General features: G+C 43.3%; 1 protein-coding gene across 4 annotated transcripts in view; it reads right to left on the bottom strand.

Annotated features, from left to right (window-relative positions):
• SKAP1 (src kinase associated phosphoprotein 1) overlaps window positions 1–24,374 on the bottom strand; it is a 962,073-nt gene that overhangs the window by 142,195 nt on the left and 795,504 nt on the right. For all 4 annotated transcript variants that reach the window (XM_075350053.1, XM_075350056.1, XM_075350054.1 and 1 more), the window contains exon 10: window positions 8,230–8,268. In XM_075350053.1, the coding sequence (XP_075206168.1) occupies window positions 8,230–8,268 (39 nt within the window). The remainder of the gene's footprint in view (window positions 1–8,229; window positions 8,269–24,374) is intronic.

Here is a 24,374-nt window from a genome sequence, read left to right as displayed (position 1 = left end):
ACACTAGTGAATGGAGGATGCTGAGCCTTGTAGTTCTGCAGCTGCTGTCTGCTCTCATGCATACACTAGTGAATGGAGGATTCTGAGCCTTGTAGTTCTGCAGCTGCTGTCTGCTCTCCTGCATACACTAGTGAATGGAGGATGCTGAGCCTTGTAGTTCTGCAGCTGCTGTCTGCTCTCCTGCATACAATGAACATTTTGAATAAGGAAATGACATCAGACCTTTTTTTTTTTTCATCAACAATCTTTAATGGCATTGTGTACTGATTAAAAACGCAGTGAGCAAAAACGCAGCAAAAAACGCACCAAATCGCAGCAAAAACGTGACATGCAGCACCGCAGGTGACAGAGCAGAGCAAGTTGGTGACATGCTGTGCTCTGACACATAGTGTGCTGCATGTCACTGTATCCACTCTGGGACTTGTGCAGGTGAACGGATGCTACATGTCACTAACTGTCTCCACTGTGGTACTTGTTCTGCAGGTGAGAGTGTATACAGTTGGTACTATGCAGCAGAAATCACAGAGTGGAGACAGATAGTGACATTTAGCATCCGGTCACCTGCACAAGTCCCAGAGTGGATACAGTTAGTGACATGTAGCATCCGGTCACCTGCACAACAAGTCCCAGAGGGGAGACAGATAGTGACATGCATTTGCCATTTTTTGCCGAATGCGGCATATTGAGCCCATGCGGCGGTCGGATGGAACGTTGCCTGGCACTTTTTTTTGTGCGGCGAAAAAAACGCATGACGCCAGATCCGGCGCGATTTACAATGCAAGCCTATGGACGCCAGATGCGGCGTCCTGCGGCAAACACTGCATCCGGCGGCCGAATGCGTTTTTTTTTTGCTCTGCGCATGCTCAGTATCAAGCCACATCCGTCAAACGGACAGGCCGCATGGAAAAACGTATGCAACAGATCCGTTTTTTTCGCCGCATCCGTTGCATAGGTTTTTGAGCCACACTGCAAAAACCGGATGTATGAAAGCAGCCTAAGCCATCACATTCCCGCTGAAAATCCTCATCAAATACCATGTGAACAGATCATTGCTAGCAATTTTTTATTTTTTTTGGTGAAGGAAGTCCAGTTCTTAAAATGTCCAGTAATGTAGAATATTTCATGTGGCCCCGGTCAGCTGTATTTGATGCTGGATTATAGAAGTGGTCAGTAGAGGATTGTTCCAAAAAACATACAGATAGGGAATTTAGATTGTGAGCCCCAATGGGGACAGTGTTCCTGATGTATGTAAAGCGCTGCGGAATATGTTAGCGCTATATAAAAATAAAGATTTATTTTTTATTGTTCAGTGTTTGTATACTATTAGCGAAGGTCCCCAAAAACATTAAAGTTGTCAAAACTTGCTGGATCTGCCCACAATGTAACATGTGGGAGAAAAAAAATAGTATTCGGCATGTTGGCCTGTCTAAGTGTTACTATGTATGGGGGAATCCAGAATGATTGCTTTTGGCCGAATGATCCAACGGCCACTTAAATGACCTCATGACGGATAGTAGCGATATTTATGGGTTATCTTCCAATAAGTGCAGGTGCTACAAGGTTTCTGCTTTTCATTTGTGTGGGAGAAGTTGAATGTCTGCTGGTGCGTGCCCACGATCAATGTTTGCAGCGTTTTGGATGCGGCATTCTTCAGCTGTGTCCAAAACGCTGCATTGTACAGTACAAGCACAGTGGAGGGATTTCTAGAAATCCTGTGCCCGCTGTGCTTGTTTTTTCCGCAGCAAACCCTGATCTGCGGTGCGTCTTTCCAGACTGCAGCATGTCAGTTGTTTATCGCGCATTCGCCTGTGTCCTCCGTAGGGAGAACACAAGTGAGAGACTTCAGCGCCCTGAACCCTGATCATGGGCACATACCCTTAGGCTCGTGTACACAGAACACCCTACATACAGCCCGGTGTGCCCATCATTCCCTTTTTCTTTGTGTGCCTTTTCTATTCTGATCACCACCACCTATATATACCTCTGTAGGAGCCCTGACTTAAGGCCGCTTTACACGCAGCAACATCACTAACGAGATATCACTGGGGTCACGGAATTTGTGACGCACATCCGGCCTCGTTAGCAACGTCGTTGCGTGTGACACTTACAAGCGACCGCTAACGATCCCAAATACTCACCAAATCATTGATTGATTGTTGACACGTCGTTCATTTTCCAAATATCGTTGCTCATTTGGTTGTTCGTCGTTCCTGTCGTTCCATCGCTACGTGTGACACCCCGGGACCGACGAACAACACCGTCCCTGCGTCCTCTGGTAACGAGGTGGGCGTGACTTTCATGCGGCTGCTCTTTGCCCCTCCGCTTCTATTGGACGGCTGCCGTGTGACGCCGCACGAACCGCCCCCTTAGAAAGGACGTTGTTCGCCATCCACAGCGACGTCGTTAGGAAGGTAAGTTCGTGTGACGCGTTCCTGCGATATTGTTCGCTACAGGCAGCGATTTGCCTGTGACGCACGAACGATGGGGGTGGGTGCTATCCCTAGCGACATGCGATGTCGCAGCGTGTAAAGCGGCCTTTACTATGACCATACCACCTCCCCAGAGAAGTACCAATCTTGGTGTTGGTGTAGCAATGTGCCAAATCACAAATTCCCGCAGTGCTCCGCTATATGTATCTGCTTCTGCTTCCGGACCTTGTGTTCTTTTCTCTCGCCTGCTGATATCTGAACATTTCTGTGAATGGCCACCGGATGGAAAGCTCCAGCCTTGATGATATACAATCAGGTCAGAGCATGATTGGAGCAGAGAAGGGGGTCAGCGTCTGCCTGCTGCGCTCTGGTCCAGCCTCAGAGTAGTAATTGCTTTCAGTCCTCACCACACTATATGGTCACGGTCTGGAAGTAGTAGACGTCTTAGGCTGCTTTCACACATCCGGTTTTGCAGTGCGGCTCGAAAACCTATGCAACGGATGCGGCGAAAAAAACAGATCCGTTGCATAAGTTTTTCCATGCGGCCCGTCCATTTTTTGACGGATGCGGCTTGATACTGAGCATCCGCAGTGCAAAAAACCGCATCCGGCGTCCAAAGGCTTGCATTGTAAATCTCGCCGGATGCGTTTTTTTGCCGCACAAAAAAAGTGCCAGGCAACGTTCCATCATGGGCTAAATATGCCGCATCCGGCAAAAAACGGACGCAACGCAAGGCCATGCGGCCCAATACGGCGCTAATGCAAGTCTATGCAGAAAAAAACTCAACCGGCGGCAAAAAAAAAAGGTTGCGTTTTTTCTGCAAAGCGCCGTATTGTGCCGCACAGCAAAAACCGGATGTGTGAAAGCAGCCTTAGCACCAGCTGACAGGCAATCCTTACAGGAAAGCCGTTCCTTTGTTTTCATCGCAATGCTTTATACATTTACAGATCCGTTTCCACATGGACCTGCACCAGGTGAGTCCCACCTTCACCTTCACCTTGATTTTTAGGTCTTTATGGCTATCAGGACTCTGATGCTAATCTCTGAATTATGGCAAATGGCTAATTTTCAGTAGAAATTAGCAACCGGCCAAACGTAAAAGGGGTTGTCTACCGCTTTACAGCCTTTACTTAAAGCACCGCTCCAGTGTTTTATTTCAGCACGCGAGTGGCGCTTAAAACCCCTGTTGTGTATTTTATCGGCGATACTCCGGTCCCGCAGCGCTATCTTGTGACAATCACGTCTGGAAGTTAGAAATTACGTCACAAGCTCTCAATCTAACTCTATGAATGCCAGAACGAGGGTCTCATAGACTTGTATTGAGTTGTGACCTCCAGATTACTCCATGAAACATTAGCGAAGCTGGCAGGTCACAAACTACAGAAAACCACTGATGGAAGATGAAGACGCTGTAAGGTGAGTATAAGACCAGGAGCCGGGCACTTAAAGGGAACCTGTCACCAGATTTGGTGACTATAAGCTGCGGCCACCACCAGTGGGCTCTTATATACAGCATTCTAACATACTGTATATAAGAGCCCAGGCCACTGTGTAGAACATAAACATGACTTTATAATACTTACCTAAGGGGCGTTGCAGACTGGTCAGATGACCGTCTCCATTCTCCGGGTGCAGCGCCTCCTCTTTTGGCCATCTTTGTCCTCCTTCTTCTGAAGCCTGGATGCTTAATGCGTCCTACGTCATCCACACAGGCTAACATTGAGGTCCTCTGTAAAATCTGAGAACACCATTAACCCTGCAATGGATTCGGCAAAACAAATCTTTCCCAATTTTGGCTCCTGACATGGGAGTTGTTTTACTAGTACATAACTTCACTAGTGTATGCATGAGAGCAGACAGCAGCTGCAGAACTACAAGGCTCAGCATCCTCCATTCACTAGTGTATGCAGGAGAGCAGACAGCAGCTGCAGAATTACAAGGCTCAGCATACTCCATCCCGGACTGTATGCAGTTTTTTGCCAAAAAAGAGAAAAAAAAAATGACGTGGGCTTCGCCATATTTTATATGCTAGCCGGGTACAGCAGGCAGGTACGGGCTGCCCCCAACCCCCAGCTGCCTATTTCTACCCGGCTGGGAACCAAAAATATAAAGAAGCCCTTTTTTTTTTTAATTATTTCATGAATTTCATGAAATAATTTAAAAAAAAAATGACGTGAGCTTCGCCTAATTTTGGTGTCCAGCCGGGTACAACTAGGCAGCTGGGGATTGGAATCCACAGTGAAGGGTGCCCAAGCTTTCTGGGCACCCCCACTGCGAATTGCAGTCCGCAGCCACCCCAGAAAATGGTGCTTTCATAGAAGCGCCATCTTCTGGCGCTGTATCCAACTCTTCCAGCTGCCCTGAAGCCGGGTGGCTAGCCGGGTAATAATGGAGTTAGGGCTAGCTGTATATTATCAGCTAGCCCTAAGCCCGAAATTCATGGTGTCACGCCAATATTAGACATGGCCACCATGAATTTCTAGTAATGATAAAAAAAAAAAACACAACACACAGAAAAATATTTTTATTAGAAATAAAACACAACACAATTAGTGACTCCATCTTTATTGAAATAAAGAACTCCCCCCTCCGCAGTAATCCTGGGTCAGGGTCCCGCGCTGTCCAATCCGGATCCAATATCATCTGATCGGTTTGCTGGAAGGCATACCGATCAGATGATGTGTCAGGATCAAGTGCCTGAATCCCATCACACATCAGCTGATTGTATAAAAGCCGATTATACAATCAGCTGATGCATCAGTAGAAAAAAAAAAAGAAATAAATACATACTCACTTATGTGCTGTGGTGATTACCGGCAGCTCCTGGAGCGATCGATTGGACAGGAGTATGATCCTCGCCCATCGCTGCAGCAGCTGCCGGTAATCAGCTGATGAAGTCCCCTGACAGCAGGATCAGCTGATAGCCGGCCGAAAAAGCCGGCGAGACTACGATCAGCTGATGCGTCAGGTGACTGCATCAGGTGATCCACGGCCAGGTCCTTCAAGCAAGGTCCTGCCCCGGGGAGACTGCACACAGCCAGAGCGGCGGGACCGGGACAGGGGCTGGAAGCAAGCATGGACCCTGCAGACAGGTGAGTATGACATACACACACACATACACACTCACTCACACACTGTATATACACACACACACTGTATATTCACACACACACTGTATATACGCACACACACTGTATATTCACACACACACTGTATATACACACACACACTGTATATACACACACACACTGTATATTCACACACACACTGTATATACACACACACACTGTATATACACACACACACATACACACTCACACACTGTATATATACGCACACACACTGTATATACACACACACTGTATATACACACACACACATACACACTCACACACTGTATATATACGCACACACACTGTATAAACACACACACACTGTATATACACACACACACTGTATATTCACACACACACACTGTATATACGCGCGCACACACTTTCTTCCCCTGGCTGTGTAAAGGTGCTGCTGTCTCTGTGTAATTGATCTCAGTGCACATCCACTGGGAAGAGGCAGGGAGGAGGGTTTGGGTGGGAGCAGAGTGGGTGTATTAGACACAATGGGTGTGTTAGATAAGCCAGACACCGCCCTAGAGCCACAAAGAATTCTGGGACTTGTAGGAACTGAACACAGGAAGTCAGAGGAGAGATTAACCCCATCAGAGCTGGAGCCAGCAATGAGCATGTGCTGCTAGTGCACAATGAAAGGTAATTTTGCTGAAAAAACATAATAGATGTGTTGAGGGGCACATATTAGCAAGATTTATCAGAAAAAAAAAAATCAGTTTTGGTAACTGGACAACTTCTTTAATACTACCCAGGGACAACTCTCTTATAGCCCTACTACCCATGAACAACTCTCTTAAAGCCCTACTACCCAAGGACAGCTGTCGTATAGCCTTTCTAACCTGGGACAGCTCTTGATAGCCCTACTACCAGGGACAGCTCTCGTATAGTCCTACTACACAAGGACAGCTGCAGAAAAGTCCTAGTACCCAGGGATAGCTATGGTATAGCCCTACTACCCAGAGACAGCTTTTTTATAGCTTTTCTACCCAGGGACAGCTCTCCTACAGCCCTACAACCCAGGGACAGCTCTTGTATTGCCCTACTATCCAGGGAGAGCTCTCATAAAGCTCCTGGCCAGTTTGTTCATTGCAGTCCATGCTCGTACCATGTTGCATGGAGATCTTTAAAGTACAAGAGGTCCTTTGAAGGCCATGCTGAAGTGGCCCGTGGTGAAAATGAGTATGACACCCCTGATCTACTGTATATACTTAACAGGCCAGAAGCCAGTATGTGTCATGGAAAAGAGGCAACATCAGCAGAAGAAAGGAAATCATAAATGGGTCAGCCTGAAGTATGATCAAAAAATCCATATATTTTTAGCATGAACTGAGTAGCGTCTTCTTTTTGTAAGTTTGAGTGATTGAGGATTACTAAATTGGTAATGGGACATTCCTTTAGGGATCTGACAAGTTAGGATCTTAGGATACAGGCTTTTATCTTACACTGCTGCAGAATGAGCATTAATTATTTCCATTTAATTTTGAATTCTAAGTTTTTCAATGTTAAAAGTAGAGAGAGGCACAATTTGTTTTTTAGGTTTGAGTAGATATTATTAATAAAGTAGAACAGAAAACAATTATAATATAACTAAAGCATTACAATTGTTTATAATTATACATGCAAATGGTTGCACTTCGACAGTGTAATGTTAAATTGAATAGGAAGAGCTAATATTTGTACACTGTCTTATGTCTGAATAAAGGCCCCGTCACACTAAGCAACATCGCTAGCAACATCGCTGCTAACGAACAACTTTTGTGACGTAGCAGCGATGTTTCTAGTGATGTCGCTGTGTGTGACATCCAGCAACAACTTGGCCCCTGCTGTGAGGTCGTTGGTTGTTGCTGAATGTCCTGGGCCATTTTTTAGTTGTTGCTGTCCCGCTGTGAAGCACAGATCGCTGTGTGTGACAGCGAGACAGCAACAACTAAATGCAGGCAGCAGGAGCCAGCTTCTGCGGAGGCTGGTAACCACAGTAAACATCGGGTAACCAAGAAGCCCTGTCCTTGGTTACCCGATATTTACCTTTGTTACCAGCCTCCGCCGCTCTCACTGTCAGTGCCGGCTCCTGCTCTGTGCACATGTAGCTGCAGGACACATCGGGTTAATTAACCCGATGTGTGCTGTAGCTAGGAGAGCAGGGAGCCAGCGCTAAGCAGTGTGCGCTGCTCCCTGCTCTGTGCACATTTAGCTGCAGTACACATCGGGTAATTAACCCGATGTGTGCTGTAACTAGGAGAGCAGGGAGCCAGCGCTCAGTGTGCGCTGCTCCCTGCTCTCTGCACGTGTAGCTGCGTGCGCTGGTAACCAAGGTAAATATCGGGTTGGTTACCCGATATTTACCTTAGTTACCAAGCGCAGCATCTTCCACGCGGCGCTGGGGGCTGGTCACTGGTTGCTGGTGAGCTCACCAGCAACTCGTGTAGCGACGCTCCAGCGATCCCTGCCAGGTCAGGTTGCTGGTGGGATCGCTGGAGCGTCGCAGTGTGACATCTCACCAGCAACCTCCTAGCAACTTACCAGCGATCCCTATCGTTGTTGGGATCGCTGGTAAGTTGTTTAGTGTGACTGGACCTTTAGGCTTCCAAGTGTAGACCCAGACCCACTTTTTCAACACACATTGGAAGTGCTTACTGTCTTCAAGATAATTCCATATTCCACTGAATAAAATTTACCTTTTAACGTGGACAAATCTTCATTCTCTTCTTCCTCACCTGCAATTAAAACAAAATAGGAATCAAGAGCCAGAAACAAGTTCCTTAACTAAGTCTATTAATACAATTTAGCCTTAGCAGGCCATGATAATACAAAGAAAGCAAACGGGACGTACTGAAATCAGAATGCTAAAAAAGACCACTTGTAAGAGAATTCAATACTACATATTTAATTATCTCTCTCATACCTAGAAAATGCATCCATAATTGGAGAGGGGAATGAGCATTTGCTTTTCTCCCAACTAGTAGTTTTTTTCCTAGACAATAGCACATACTGGGAACTTTTGATTTTCAGGTTCCATATCTCACCATCCACTACAGCTTTGCACATGAGACTACCTTGATTTTATAGACAATCATCTTGTCTTTCTCATACATAAATTTGACTTCCAACTATCTTCCAACTATTTAGCATATGATTAGTTATGAAGAATCTTGTCATGTCACTGCATTGTTACTGTTTTGCTCCTATTTTGTAAACCCCACCTTCGGCTTTCAACACTACTTGAATCCTTCTGGGTATGCTCTCGATCAGATTCAAGCAAGTCTAAACCAAAATCTGATCCCATATTTTTTCAACATGTTCCCAAAGTTGGGGCATACTGGTCGAAGCGCTTGGGTATGTATACAGCTATTTCTTCAACTCTACCCACAAGTGTTTGATTGGGTTGAGGTCTGAGGACTGTGGGGGCCAATCCAGAACCCCTACTTCATTGAACCATACCTTTGCTAATTTTGACGAATGCTACAGGTCGATGTTCTGTTGGAGCACTATGTCGTCCTTTTCATACTCAAAGTACTCAAGTGTACGAAGTAACACGTCTTGTAGGATACTCACATATAGCTCAGCATTGAGAACACCATCGAAACAACCCTATATCATCAGGCTTCCTCCACCGAACTTGACAGTTCTTTCAACTTATCTGTTAGCCCCTTGTTCCCTTGTTTCTTCCAGACCCATTTGCACCCATCAGAGCCTAGTCTATTGACTTTTGTCTCATCCAAATCACTTCTTTACAATCTTCTACTGTTCACTTTTCAAACTTTTTGGCAAACTTGATCCGATGATTCTGATGACAATATTGAATCGAGGCTTCTTCATCTTTTTTCGGGCCACTATCCCAGAATTGTGTAATGTGCGTCACACTGTGCTTGCATGGACGTCTGTAATCTCACTATTATGAAGCACACTAGCTACCTCCACTGCTGTATTTGTCGCTCCAGAACTGGTAGACATTGTGATGAGCCGACTTGTTGACTCCGATATTTTGCCTGTACTGGCTTTTGAATGGACGGACGTTCTTTATTTGTATTTTTCCAGCTGTCATAGCACTCACATTATACAGTTTGGCAATTTTCTTGGCCGATACACTACTATCAATGAGCTGGACGATGCAGTTTCTTTTTTCTTGGGAATTTTTTTCAATGGCTGCTCCTTGATTTGATCCATTGACCGTTCACTTGGGAATCAACCTTATAACACTGAGCTATTGGGGACTGTGAGAACAGGTTGTAATTTGTAGTATACAGGGAGAAAAAGATTTTTCCACCACCAGTAGCAGAACAGTAACAATGCAGTATCAAAAAACTGACCCGCACATCCAACAAATGTGAACAAGTGCTAACTGAAAAAACATAGTAACTATAAATGCAAACAGTTGCACACTGAAAAATCCAAAAATGTACTAGGGAAAATAGGGCACTGCATTACTGCAAAAGAGAGATATTTAGTTTATGTATTGGCCAATGCATGTAAGCCCGGAAACCAAACGGCAAGGTATATCTTTGTAATCCGGGAACCTAACTTAAATGCCACTATCTAGGTTAAAAACATCCGTATCTGGGAAAAATGCCACTATTTGGACTGCAAACCTCCATGTATGGGCAGCTAGGCTCCTGCTTTAATGGTTATGAACAGCCAGGTCTTAGGGCGGAGTGTCCAGTCAGAAAGAAACTCACTAGAAGTATCAAAAAACTGACCCGCACATGCAACAAATGTGAACAGGTGCTAACTGAAAAAACATAGTAACTATAAATGCAAACAGTTGCACACTGAAAAAGCCAAAAATGTAAGTTAGGTTCCCGGATTACAGAGATATACCTTGCCGTTTGGTTTCCGGGCTTACATGCATTGGCCAATACATAAACTAAATAGCTCTCTTTTGCAGTAATGCAGTGCCATATTTTCCCTAGTACATTTTTGGCTTTTTCAGTGTGCAACTGTTTGCATTTACAGTAACAATGCAGTGACATGACAAGAGTCTGCATAACTAATCATATGCTATATAGTTGCAAGTTAAATTTATCTATGAGATAGCCAAGATGATTGTCTACAAAAAGAAGGTAGTCTCACATTTGAAGCTGAAGTGGATGGTGCTTTTGCTCATCAGTGTAATGTAGTTCCACAAAAGCTACTGGCCACCAAAATTTCATTGGTATTAATTCACAAAACAACATAAATTATCTGACATGTTGTGTATTACAGCTAATAAAGATGACCTTCATAAAACAAAAAAGTTTAATGAGATCATTATATCAGCCATAGTACCTATACATACCAACCAACTGAGGCACGACGATCAGAGTAGTCAACCAACAAGTCCAAAATCAAATATGCAAATATTTAACATAGGAATGTGTTAAACAACCAAGCCAGCGGTTTTGTTTTTTTTAACGAGTTGCTTTAATCTATGGTCCCTCATCCTATTATAGTTACCCGCTGGTATCTTCAACTTTTCTCCGCACCGCTCCAGTCCCGCAACGCTTTTTTTTTTTTTTTTTACAAGAATGTTTTTCTTAAAATTTTTTGGCTTACAAAAACACAACGTATATAAACAAAGGAAATTTGACTAAAAAAAGTTCTATAACCTTTTTGATATCTTAATGTATCATTATATATTGCTATTGGTGATAATGTACATGTGCAAGTTAACTCCATCTCCAAGATCTCATCACAATTAGGGCTGAGCAGACCCGGTCTGTAAAAGTCCGGATCCGCACGGTTTCAAAGATGCCCGGGTGCTGGACCTGGGCCCGGGATTCTGGGTGTATGATCCGGATTCGGCACTGAGGAAATTAAAGGAAAAATAAAGAAATCAAGAATTAAGCGAGCGTTTCATACTTACGAAAACTCAGTGTCATGGCGGCAAACTGCTTCCGGGTCGCCCAATCACTTCCTGTACTGCGCAATAGGCTCATCGCATACACACAGCTTTCCCTGTCCACCGGCCGTCCTGTCGTCTGTGATTGGTTGCAGTCAGACGTGCCGCCAGCCTGTGACAGTGTCTGCCTGCAGTGATTGCTCATCGCGGCTCAGTCATTGTCTGCACTCACAGCCGGCGGTCATGTTCTATGGTAGCTTGCTGTGAGATGTAGCAGAGCTGGAAGCGGTGTGGGGCCCCGTCTGGATTACCCCGGACCTGGAGGGGTGCTTAGGGGGTTAATAAAGTGGTGAAAGCGGATGGTTTTTGTATTTTATTCCAAATAAAGGATTTTTTCTCTGTGTTTGTGCTTATCTACTTTCATTTACAGGTTTTGATACAGGTACCTCATAGACGCCTGTGCCATCACTAACCTAGAGTTTAGAAGCAGCTGTGTGCTGTTATTAACCCCTGCTATTATCCAATTACCACCAGACCTGGGCAATGTGAAGAGCCGGTAAAGCACCGGGATTGTCACATCTAATTGATGTGGCAATAAGGGAGGCTGCGGGCTGAGAATAGCAACCCCCAGCTGGCTTTATCTTAGCTGGGTATCAAAATTGGGGGTAGGGGGGGCGACCGCACATTTTTTTTTTTAATTATTTATTTAAATTAAATTAAAAAATCTGCATGCTGTTTCTTTTAGGCCGGAGTCACACTTAGAGCGCAGGCCGTGCCATGTGATGTCATGCCAGACTCGCATGAGTCTCGCATCACATCACCTGGCACAGCCGCATACTTTTCTGACATGAGCGGGTCAGCCACATGTGTTTCTATGTACCTGCACGCTCATATACTTAGAGCGGCAGGCTGTGCAGGGTGATGTCATGCCAGACTCATACGTGTGACTTTGGGCTTATTTTGATACACAGGACAGATAAAGCCCAACAGATGGGGGCTGCAGCCATGGGCTTTATCTGTGCTGGCATCAGAATATGGGGACCCTGCACCAATTGTTTTAATTATTCATTTATTTTTGTCCCACCATACTGACCCGCAGACCCTTGCACTGCTTTCCCTGCCCACCGGCCGTTCTGGCACCTGTGACTGGTTACAGTCAGTTGACACGCTGACACTCAGGGTGGGCGTGTGTCTAACTGCAACCAATTACACGCGCCGGTGGGGGGGCAAAGCAGATGAGAGTTAAATTGTCGGCTCTGGAAGAAAGTGCATGAACCGGAAGCAGCTTGCCACCAAGACACAGCCTCAGTGAGTACACCGCGCGCTCCTGCCCCCCTATCCCTTCCACCAACGTTTTTAATCTCCGAATTCTGGTCCCCATAGACTTATATGGGAACCAGATTTCGGAGAGGATCCGGGGTTTTTTAAAAATTTATCAGGGACCTGCCGGTCCCGTTTTTTTGCGAGTTTGACGAGCTCTAATGTAGGTGTAATAAGAATAATATTAGGAAATACCTCCAATTAAAAATGTAGTATAGTTTTCCTTATTAGCTATGTCACTTTCCTCATGTGCAATGCAATGCAGCTTAGGTATCCATGGTTATGACAACTCCTATAGCAACAGTTGTTCGTTGTCTCAACCATGGATACCTAAGCTGCAATGCACTGCACATTAGGTAAGTGACATAGCTAATCAGGAGAACTAATATATATATATATATATATATACATATATATATATATATATATATATATATATATATATATATATATATATATATAAAAATAAAAATGATTATCAAGTTGTTTTTTTTAGCAATCAGAAGGGCAGTCCTACATTCTCTTTGTGGCAGTACATGTGTGTTACAGATTTGTTCACTGACTAAAGGTTTGTACTTTTCTACATTTGAGAGTACTACAGACTGTATGCATGTATGAACATTGCTATATTCCCACATGAAATTTGGGAGCCCCCTTGTAACAATTACCAGTTTTCACTGACCTAGTATATGAAAATTTGTAGTAACTGTTTATAACTGGAGAACCCCTTTAAGTTAACATATTTGAAATAGATAACTTGAATAAAAGATCCCGACTATATGACTGTGGCAAGCATTAGAATTGGCCAAGACTGACACTAAAAACAGTTTGATCCTGAGGGACCGTGTGAACGATATGGAGAACCGCTCCAGGAGGAGCAATTTGGGCATTGTCGGCCTCCCTGAAACATACCCGGTTGGTGAGCTACGTACATTGTGTGAATCAACTATTCCTACAACCCTGGGAGTAGCAGGAAGTAGAAAAGTGGAAAGGGTGCATCGCATTGGTCCACCAAGGAGAGGTGATGAGAGTGAAAATAACAGACGCCCAAGACAAGTCACAATGAAATATTTGGACTTCTCCGATAAACAGGAAATATTACAGGCGTACAAGAAATTGAAACATCCCTTGGAGGTGAAAGGCTCGCGCCTCTTGCTCTTCGAGGATTTTTCTGCGGAGGTCACACGGCAGCGGAGGGCATTCTCATACATATGCTCAGCCTTATTTAAGAGAAATATACGCTTCCAGTTAAAGTACCCGTCAACGTTGATTATCAGACATCAGGATGGATCCTACAATTCTTTCTCAAGCCCAAAGGAGGCAGAGGCCTTTATTGAGCGGATCAGCAGTCCTCGTGACCTCAGGAATTCTCCAGGACAAGGGCGCAATGACTCACCGGACCAGAGAGTGACCAAAGGGAGCTCTGTGAAGCTCGCTACAGCTTCTCCGAAAGACCGGAGACAACAAAACAAGGAACTTAAGGGAACCTGAGACAAATGTCGGATGTGTAAAATTCAAGGTGGTGTTCTTTGATTTAGGTTGGAGAAGCCGCTGTGGAAAAAATTCAAGAAATCTGAGGAGGAGGAAAGGAAAGAGAACCCCTTTTTTTTTTTTCTCTCTCTCTCTCTCTTTGTAGGTGGGACACTCCTTTATATTGGTTAAATGCTATACAAGTATAAGGGTGACTGAGCTTGGAAAATGATCAGAAAAAAGTGAAGTCTGAGTATTATGGTATAGTTGGAGGGGGAGGGGAGGGAGATGTTTGAAATGTTTGGGGGTTTTGGATTCAAGTGAAGTAGCGAAGATTTTACACAGAGTTATTATTATTACTACTCTCGTTATTGCAAGTGAGCACTATGTTCAATTGTCTAATTGGTTGAATTTTTTTTTGGCAAGGGAGGGCAGCAAAAACATGGTAAACGAAAGGCAGGATTTCCATTTATTACGTGTGCTTTATGAGAATAGTCACCTGGAATGTTAAGGGGTTACGTTCCCCCCAAAACAGAATTGAGATATTACGCCACCTTAATCGCCTCAAACCGGACATTGCGCTCCTTCAGGAGACTCATCTGGAAGGTTCAGACATGCAGAGGATGGGGAAATTGTGGGTTGGAGGAGTCTACGGGTCATCTTCAGTTAAAAGGAAAGCAGGGGTTATTACATTAGTCAGTAGGAGATTACAACATCAAATCCTGGAAACATGCGGACACAGAAGGTAGGGTTCAGATGTCTCAGTGGAGATCCCTGGAGGAATTTATAAAATCTTTAATATTTATGCCCCGAACGAAAACAACAAATCATTTTTTCAATGACTTGAGGCCAAAATTTTAGAACATTCCCATTTTAATCTACTAATTGGGGGGATTTCAACTCGGTGGTATCTGTGCTAGAGGATAAGAGAAACGCCAAAGGCCCCCCAAATGTACCACGCGGCCATGATAAAGTTATGCGTCCTCTGTTAAGTGTCACGGCCTTATGGGATGCGTGGAGACTATTGCACCCTCAGGATAGGGAATGCTAATAGTTCCTGGTCTCGCATTGACTACTTTCTTATTTCAGGGAACCTGGTACGTGCGCTCCACTCAGCTACTATCCAAGGTTTGGTGATTTCTGACCATGTCCCGATGGTGTTAGACCTAGCAATTATCTATCCCAGAGGAACGGACTATCTGTGGAGATATCCTTCCTTCCTTAAAGATAACGAAGATTTTTCCTTCAAATTAAAGGAATGGTGGACAGAGTTTATGGTACATAATGATCAGCATAAAGACACACCTATGTTATTATGGGACACGGCGAAGGCAGTATTACGGGGCAGAACGATAGCACATGTTTTCTATTTGAAGAAAAAGGCTCAACTTAAATTTACTGAAACCTCCCATAAATTGAGGGAAGCATATACTTCTTTTCAAAAGCATCCTGATAGGGACCATAGAGACAGATGGGTAATAGCCCAAAAGGCTTTTAATGGGTGGGCGGAAAAACGGGAACAAATGGCTAGGTCAATGCAAGAAGCTACATTACATCGCTTTGGAAATAAAGCAGGGAAAATAATGGCCAATTTAGCGAAAAATAGGATTATAACTCAGGGACCCATGCAAATAAAAAAATCAAAAGGAGGAGATACACAAAAACCCTAAGACAATAATTGAGACTTTAGGCACGTATTATAGAAACCTTTATTCGTCGGAAAAGCGAGACAAATTTACCGATAATAATCTTTTATCTAAAGTGACACTACCTCGACTCACAGAAGAGCATCGCACTTTTCTGAATGCCAAAATTACGGGGGAAGAAATATTGGGGACAATCAACTCCATGCACAATTATAAAGCCCCTGGCCCTGACGGATTTACGGGAGAATTCTATAAAACAGTAAAGGAAGAGATCTTACCTACATTACTAGAGCTGTACAGTCATGGCCAAAAGTTTTGAGAATGCTACAAATATTAGTTTTTACAAAGTCTACTGCTTAAGTTTTTCTAATGGCAATTTGCATATACTCCAGAATGTCATAAAGAGTGAACAGCTTAACAGCAATTACTTGCAAAGTCAATATTGGCTAAGAAAATGAACTTTAACCCCCAAAACACATTTCAACATCATTGCATTCCTGCCTTAAAAGGAGCAGCTAACATTGTTTTAGTGATTGTTCCATTAACACAGGTGTGGGTGTTGATGAGAACAGGGCTGGTGATCAATCAGTCATGATTAAGTAAGAATGACACCACTGGACACTTTAAAAGGAGGCTGGTGCTTGGTATCATTGTTTCTCTTCAGTTAACCATGGTTATCTCTAAAGAAACACGTGCAGCCATCATTGCTCTGCACAAAAATGGCCTAACAGGGAAGAGTATCGCAGCTACAAAGATTGCACCTCATTCAACAATCTATCGCATCATCAAGAACTTCAAGGAGAGAGCTTCCATTGTTGCCAAAAAGGCTCCTGGGCGCCCAAGAAGGACCAGCAAACGCCAGGACCGTATCTTTAAACTGTTTCAGCTGCGGGATCGGACTACCAGCAGTGCCGAGGTAGCTCAGCAATGGCAGCAGGCTGGTGTGAGTGCTTCTGCACGCACTGTGAGGCGGAGACTCATTGAGCAAGGCCTGGTTTCAAGGAGGGCAGCAAAGAAGCCACTTCTCTCCAGAAAAAACATCAGGGACCGACTGATATTCTGCAAAAGGTACAGGGAGTGGACTGCTGAGGACTGGGGTAAAGTCATTTTCTCAGATGAATCCCCTTTTCAATTGTTTGGGACATCTGGAAAACAGCTTATTAGGAGAAGAAGAGGTGAGCGCTACCACCACTCTTGTCTCATGCCAACTGCTTCTCAGCCAAGGGAATCGGCTCACTCACAGTCTTGCCTAAAAACACAGCCATGAAAAAAGAATGGTACCAGAATGTCCTCCAAGAGCAGCTTCTCCCAACTGTCCAAGAGCAGTTTGGCGCCCAAGAATGCCTTTTCCAGCATGATGGAGCACCTTGCCATAAAGCAAAGGTGATCACTAAATGGCTCATGGAAAAAAACATAGAGATTTTGGGTCCATGGCCTGGAAACTCCCCAGATCTTAATCCCAGAGAGGGGTGGACAAACAAAAAACAACAAATTCTGGCAAAATGCAAGCATTGCTTATGCAAGAATGGACAGCTATCAGTCAGGATTTGGTCCAGAAGTTGATTGAGAGCATGCCAGGGATAATTGCAGAGGTCCTGAAGAAGAAGGGTCAACACTGCAAATATTGACTTGCTGCATTAACTCATTCTAACTGTCAATATAACTTTTGGTACTCATAATATGATTGCAATTATATTTCTGTATGTGATGTAAACATCAGACAAACACAATTAAAAACCAGAGGGCAACAGATCATGTGAAAATATAATTTTGGTGTCATTCTCAAAACTTTTGTCCATGACTGTATAATAGCATATTAGACGGTAATGCGTCTTTCCAAAATAATAACCGGGCATATATAAAATTGATCCCTAAACAGGGGAAGGACCCGAAGGATCCTGGTTCGTACAGGCCCATATCACTTATCAACCTAGATATGAAGATAATGTCAAAGATTATGGCAAATTGTCTAGCTATAATTCTTCCCCAACTGATTTCCCCAGGACAGGCCGGTTTCATTCAGAAAAGATCAGGGACACTAAATATTAGAAAAGTTCGTCTTGTCCTGGATAGGGTTAACCTTCGGCCTCTGAAAGGAGAATCTCCCGCTTTGCTTACAATAGACGCCGAGAAAGCCTTTGATAATATTGAGTGGTCATGGCTTTATAGAGTTCTAGATGAAATGCGTTTTTCGGGGTCATTTTATACCTACATTAGAGAAATTTACACAAATACGAAGGCTCAAGTATACATTCCAGGATATCTGTCAGCCCCTTTTCCGTTACGGAAAGGAACCAGGCAGGGTTGCCCCCTTTCCCCATTACTTTTTAATCTGGCTCTGGAACCATTGGTAAGATTGTTATCTACACATAGCACCTTCCAGGGTATTTTTGTAAATAATAGGCAAATTCAGTCAGCTTTTTTTGCGGATGATATTCTGCTTTTCCTTTCGAATCCAGCTCAACAGGTCCCCGAGCAACAAAGCCAGACAGGCTTACATTTTGCCCTAAATGTAAGAGTAGTGGAACTGATCTCCTTCACGGGTTGTGGTCCTACCCCCATTTGAGTCCATTATGGTCACAGATCAAAAGTTGAATACAAAAGGTGTGGAGTCTTGAAGTTCGTCTCTCACCTGGGTTCGCTCTTTTTCACCATTGTGAGCAGGGGAACGATACTAAAGGGAAGGTGACTAATCCACCCAGACTTATACATGTGATACTTCTGGCAGCCAAGAGAGCGATACTTAAAAATTGGTTGGAGTCTAGGGTCCCCACGATTGAAGAGATCTTGGGTCAGCTCATGCATCTTCTTGAAATAGAAGGATTGGATGCAGAAAGGAGGGCGGATAGAATACGACAGCACTTTAACAAATGGAAGAAATTCATACTGGCCTATTGTACTCGGTATGAGATAGTCAGGATTATGTCACCTTTCAAAGTCACAGTCTGGTATCATACTGAAAAATTGAAGGATACATTGGATGGCTTGGAGGTGGGGGAGGAAGGGCCGAAAGGTGACTAAAAGGAGAGGGGGAAATAACCGATTTGAGTGGGACTTCTTTATTGTATGTCATTACCATGTTCACAAGGGTTCAATGGGGGGAATGATAAGAATATTGGGTTAAGGGGTCGCTGCTTTCCTTTGCTTTATCTTGCCATGTTACGGTTATTGATTCTAAAAACTGGTATGGAATTTGGGATGATCAAACATGACAATGTAATGTATTTGAATTGAATATACAATGCTGAATTCGCTTATGCCAGTGTTATGTTATTGAAAAATTTGAATAAAAATATAGATAAAAAAACCCAAAAACAAACAGTTTGATTATTGGGTTCCATCATGAATTAGGAGTTGGCAGTAGTTATGGGCTAACCCGGACTGGAAAAGTCTGGATCCGTGCGGTTTCAAAGGTTCTTGGGTGCCGGAGACGGGCATAGGATTCCGGGTGTTTAATCCGGATCTGGCAATCGAGAAATTAAAAAAAATAAAATAAAAATAAAGAAAATAAGAATGAAGCGAGCACTTCATGCTTACGGAGGCTCCGTCGCAGCTGTACACTGCTCCTGTGGCCTCCCTGAGCCACTCATCAATGCTCATACATATGCACTGCTTTCCCCACCCACTGGCCATCCTGGTCTCTGTTATTGGTTGCAGTCAGATTTGCCCCCAGCCTGTGTAACAGCATCTGACTGCTTCTACTCACAGGCGCTGTCTGCGGGTCAGAATCATTATTCATGAACCAGGAGGCTCAGGATGAGCAGAGGAGGACACATTGCAGGCGCAGCTCATCCTGAGTCTCTTGCTTCATGAATCATGAACCCGGGGGCTCAGGATAAGCAGAGGATGACACATCGCGGGCGCAGCTAATCCTACGCCTCCTGCTTCATGAATTGAACCAGGGGAGCTCAGGATGAGCAGAGGAGGACACATCGCGGGCCCAGCTCATCCTGAGCCTCCTGCTTCATGAACCAGGGGGGGTTCAGGATGAGTAGAGGAGGACACATCGCAGGCGCAGCTCATCCTGAGCCTTCTGCTTCATGAACCATGAACCAGGGGGGCTCAGGATGAGCAGAGGAGGACATTGCGGGCACAGCTCATCCTGAACCTTCTGCTTCATGAATCAGGAGGGGTCAGGATGAACAGAGGAGGACACATCACGAGCGCAGAGATCTTCTCATCCCTCTCCCCCTCCCCTCTAGGGGTCTTACCCCCAGACTCCCGCTTCTATTATAAACAACTCCATGCCCATGTGGACTTAGAAAAAGAATGTTTATTCTAAACCGGGCTGCATTTTGAAAACCCCCCCATCACGTGACAACTTACATCATACCTGGAAGGAGCCCGTACACTCTAGAATCTGCCTTTATTTTTAGTGCACAATCTAGAGACGCGCGCAGCTCCGGAAGTGAATGCGTGACCTGAAAGCAGCCGTACGCAATGTCACGGAGCTTCGGTGAGTACACCGCTTGCACTTCTATCCCCCCATCCCTTCTATCAACATTTTTAATAGGTGGATTCTGGTTCCCATAGATTTTTATGGGTACAGTAACTGGATATTTTTTACAAAAATTAGCAGGGACCTGCCGGTCCCAGTTATCTGCAAATCCGCCCATCTCTAGTTGGTAGTAAACTCCTATACTCCCCCTACTGGCCACTGCAAGTTTTATCACTTTATGTCTACACAAGGGATTTATTTAACTTATACATAAATTTATATAGAATTAAGCTTCACCTGCTAAGAAATTATCTTTGGAAATTAATCAGTACTAAATTTTTTACATAATTCGAGAAAAAAAAAATGGTTTGGATATCCACTTTAAGCCATAACAGACTTGAGATGGCTTACACTGGGGTCCAGAAAAATGTGTTCCATGGTCACTACTTTATCTTTAGACCTGAGAATCAATGGATACATTTACTTTAATAAACTTCAGTTTTTTTGTGTAAGTTGACCTCTAACTAAGACACCACAATAAAAATGTTTTTCTGTACAGATATTATTGTCCGATTCGTTTTAGCTCTCTTTGACCTTGACAGTAACCAAAGACGAGAATGTGCTATCCAAAAATGTACACTGCTCATATGTTTTTTATAATCCTTTGGCAAGCAGCAATCTCACCTCCTGGTCAGCGGACCACCCGGTTTTGCCACAATGTTCATAAATTATAGTGATTATCCAATACTGCAGAATATGTCTGTACTTCATAAATAAGGGATAAAAGGAAGAGTGATCTCTAACCACAGAGTGCCAAGGGTCTTGGTTTTATATTATTTCAACTTTTACTTTTGCAACAAGAAATTGAAAAATTCCACTCAATATAAAAAAAAAAATCATGCCGCGTAAACAGATGTCTTGTAACCACTTATTCTTATGTCTTTGTCCTTAATTCTGGGGACAGAACAGTGACAGCTAATGGATTGACATGTACATTCACTGTGGTGACACTTACAAAATACATATACAGTACAGTGGTGTGGATATGTGTTTGCACCCTTGCTGATTTCTTATTCTTTTGCATGTTTGTCACAATGAAATGTTTCAGATCACGAAACAAAAATATATATTAGACAAAGATAAAATAAGTAAACACAAAATGCAGTATAGAAATGAAGGTCTTTATTATTAAGGGAAAAAGAAATCCAAACCTATAGGGCCCTATGTCAAAAAGTGATCGCTCCCCCTTAAAAACAAAAATTAGCTGCGGTTTATCACATCTTTGTGAAGCGGAGTTCAATTTCTCTAGCCAAACCCAGGCCTGATTACTGCCACACCTGTTCCCAATCAAGAATAGAATCTGCCTGACAAGGTGAAGTACACCAAAAGATCCTCAAAAGCTAGACATCATGCCGCAATACAAAGAAATTAAGGAACAAATGAGAAACAAAGTAATTGAGATCTAATAGTCTGAAAATGGTTATAAAGCCATTTCTAAAGCTTTGGGTCTCCAGCGTAACACAGTGAGGGCCATTATCCACAAATGGCGAAAACATGGATCAGTGGTGAACCGGCCAACCAAAATTACCCAATGAACGAGGCAAAGACTCGAAGGGGTCACAAAAGACCCCATAACAACATCCAAAGCACTGCAAGCTTCACTTGCTTTAGTTCAGGTGAGTGTTTATGACTACACCATAAGAGACTGGACAAAAATGGCCTGCATGGCAGAATTCCAAGACAAAAACCACTGCTGAAAAAGAAAAGAACAAAAGCTTGTGTCAGTTTTGCCAGAAACATCTTGATGACTTTTGGGAGAATACTCTGTAGACTCAGGAGACAAAAGTTAAACTTTTTGGAAAGTACAGTATATGTCCCATTATATCTGGCGTAGAAGTAACAGTATTGCAGAAAAGGAACGTCCAACCAACAGTAAAATATGGTGGTGGTAGTGTGTAGGTAGTCTGGGGTTATTTTGCTGCTTCAGGACCTGGAAGACTTGCTGTCGTAAATGGAAACATGAATTCTGCTGTCTACCAAAAAATCCTGAAAGAGAATGTCCGGCCATCTGGTTGTGACCTCAAGGTAAAGTGCACTTGGGTCATGCTGCAGGACAATAATCCAAAACACACCAAGTCCACCTCTGAATGGGTTAAGAAAAACAAATTTAAGACATTGCAGTGGCTTAGTCAAAGAACTGACCTCAACCCATTAACGACTAAGGGTGACTCCCTCCAGTTACCGCAGGCTCCAGCGGTTAGCCTTCGGTATTCCCCGAACATGTTTGCTGATCTGATCAGATGTGTGCGGCTAACAGGCACAGGTGGATCAGAGATCCTCCCATGCCTAATAACCCATTAGATCCTGCTATCAAACACAGACAGTGAAATTTAGAGGGTCGAGGTAGGGATCGCACCTTTCCTTGCTACCATCGGCGGCCCCGTGATGTGATTACAGGGTGCCAATGTGTTGTCATGGTATCGCGGGGTCAGCTCATGACCCGACGTTACCATGACTCACTTCCTGTGAGAACCAACAGAGCGCCGATACTCACAGGCAATGAGCATGATGCTGCTCTGATCAGCAAAAATGCACAGGCGATCGGACTGTGAAGTGATAAAGTCCCGTAGAGGAACTAGTAAAATAAATAAAAAATGTAACATAAAAAAAAAGGTTTAAAGAAAACAATGAGTTCAAATCATCCTTTTTTTGCTCTACTAAAAAGAAAACAGTTAAAAAAATATACACATATTTGGTATTGCCTCATTCAGAAATGCCTGATCTACCAAAATATAAAATCATTTAATCTGATCGGTACACGGCGTGGAGAGAAAAAAAATTCCAAACGCCAAAATTACGTTTTTTTGGTCACCGCAATGTTTCTTTAAAATGCAATAATAGGCAATCAAAACAGCGCATCTACACAAAAATGGTATAATTAAAATCGCCAGCTCCAGACGCAAAAATAAACCATTACTGACCCCCAGTTCCAAAAAATTTGAACGCTCAGAAAATGTCGATAAAGGCGCTACTCTTCTTTTGGAAAAACTTCTGAATTTCTTTTACAATACTTAGATAAAAGTAAAAGTACACGCTTGGTATCTACGAACTCGTACCGACCTGAGGCATCATACTGACACGTCATTTTTACCATATAGTGAAGATGAATAAAAAAAAAAAACATTGTTCAAGTGCACTTTTTTCACTATTTCTCCACATTTGTTTTTTTTTTCCCGTTTTCTAGTACACTATATGGTAAAGCTAATGGTTTCACTCAAAACTACAACTTGTTCCGCAAAAAATAAGCCCTGAAAGAAAGGAAAAGGAAAAATTAAAAAAAAAAAAGTTACGGCTCTCAGAAGAAGGGGAAGAAAAACCGAAAATTAAAAATGGAAAATTGCAAGGGGGTGAAGGGATTAATCCGATCGTGATGCTGTGGCATGACCTTAAAAAAGCGGTTCATGCTTGGAAACCCTCCAATGTGGCTGAATTACAACAATTCTGCAAAGATGAATAGGACAAAATTCCTCAAGAGCGTTGTAAAAGACTCTTTGCCAGTTATCACAAACGCTTGATTGCAGTTGTTGCTGCTAAGGGTGGCCGAACCTGTTATTAGGTTTAGGGGCAACCACTTTTTTTTTCATACAGGCCCCCGTAGATTTGGATTTCTTTTTCCCTAATAAAAACCTTGATTTATAAAATGAATTTTGTGTCATCTTTGTCTAATATTTAAATTTGTTTGGTGATCTGAAACATTTACGCGTGACAAACATGCAAAAGAATAAGAAATCAGGAAGGGGGCAAAGACTTTTTCACTCCACTGCATTTATAAATCTAGTGATCATTATTAAAGGAAATCTGTCAGCAGATTTTTTTTGTCATTTGAGGATAGGATGAGGTAGGGGTTAAACCACAGAATTCTGCAATGTGTCTCTTATTACACTGTGTGCTGTTGTTAACTTATAATAGAGATTTTATCACTAGTTCATTATCACTGACACGTCTGAAGATCACAAGACTGCTAATCTGACCACGACCCTCCTGTGATAATCAGGTCACTGTCAATAAACAAGGTACATAGAGAGCCTGCTGTGTGGATTTCTCAACTCTGCTTTATCCTACAGCTAAGGC

The sequence above is a fragment of the Anomaloglossus baeobatrachus genome, chromosome 5 (assembly GCF_048569485.1).
Source record: "Anomaloglossus baeobatrachus isolate aAnoBae1 chromosome 5, aAnoBae1.hap1, whole genome shotgun sequence".
Taxonomy (NCBI): domain Eukaryota; kingdom Metazoa; phylum Chordata; class Amphibia; order Anura; family Aromobatidae; genus Anomaloglossus; species Anomaloglossus baeobatrachus.
This window is presented reverse-complemented; position numbering and strand designations above follow the sequence as displayed.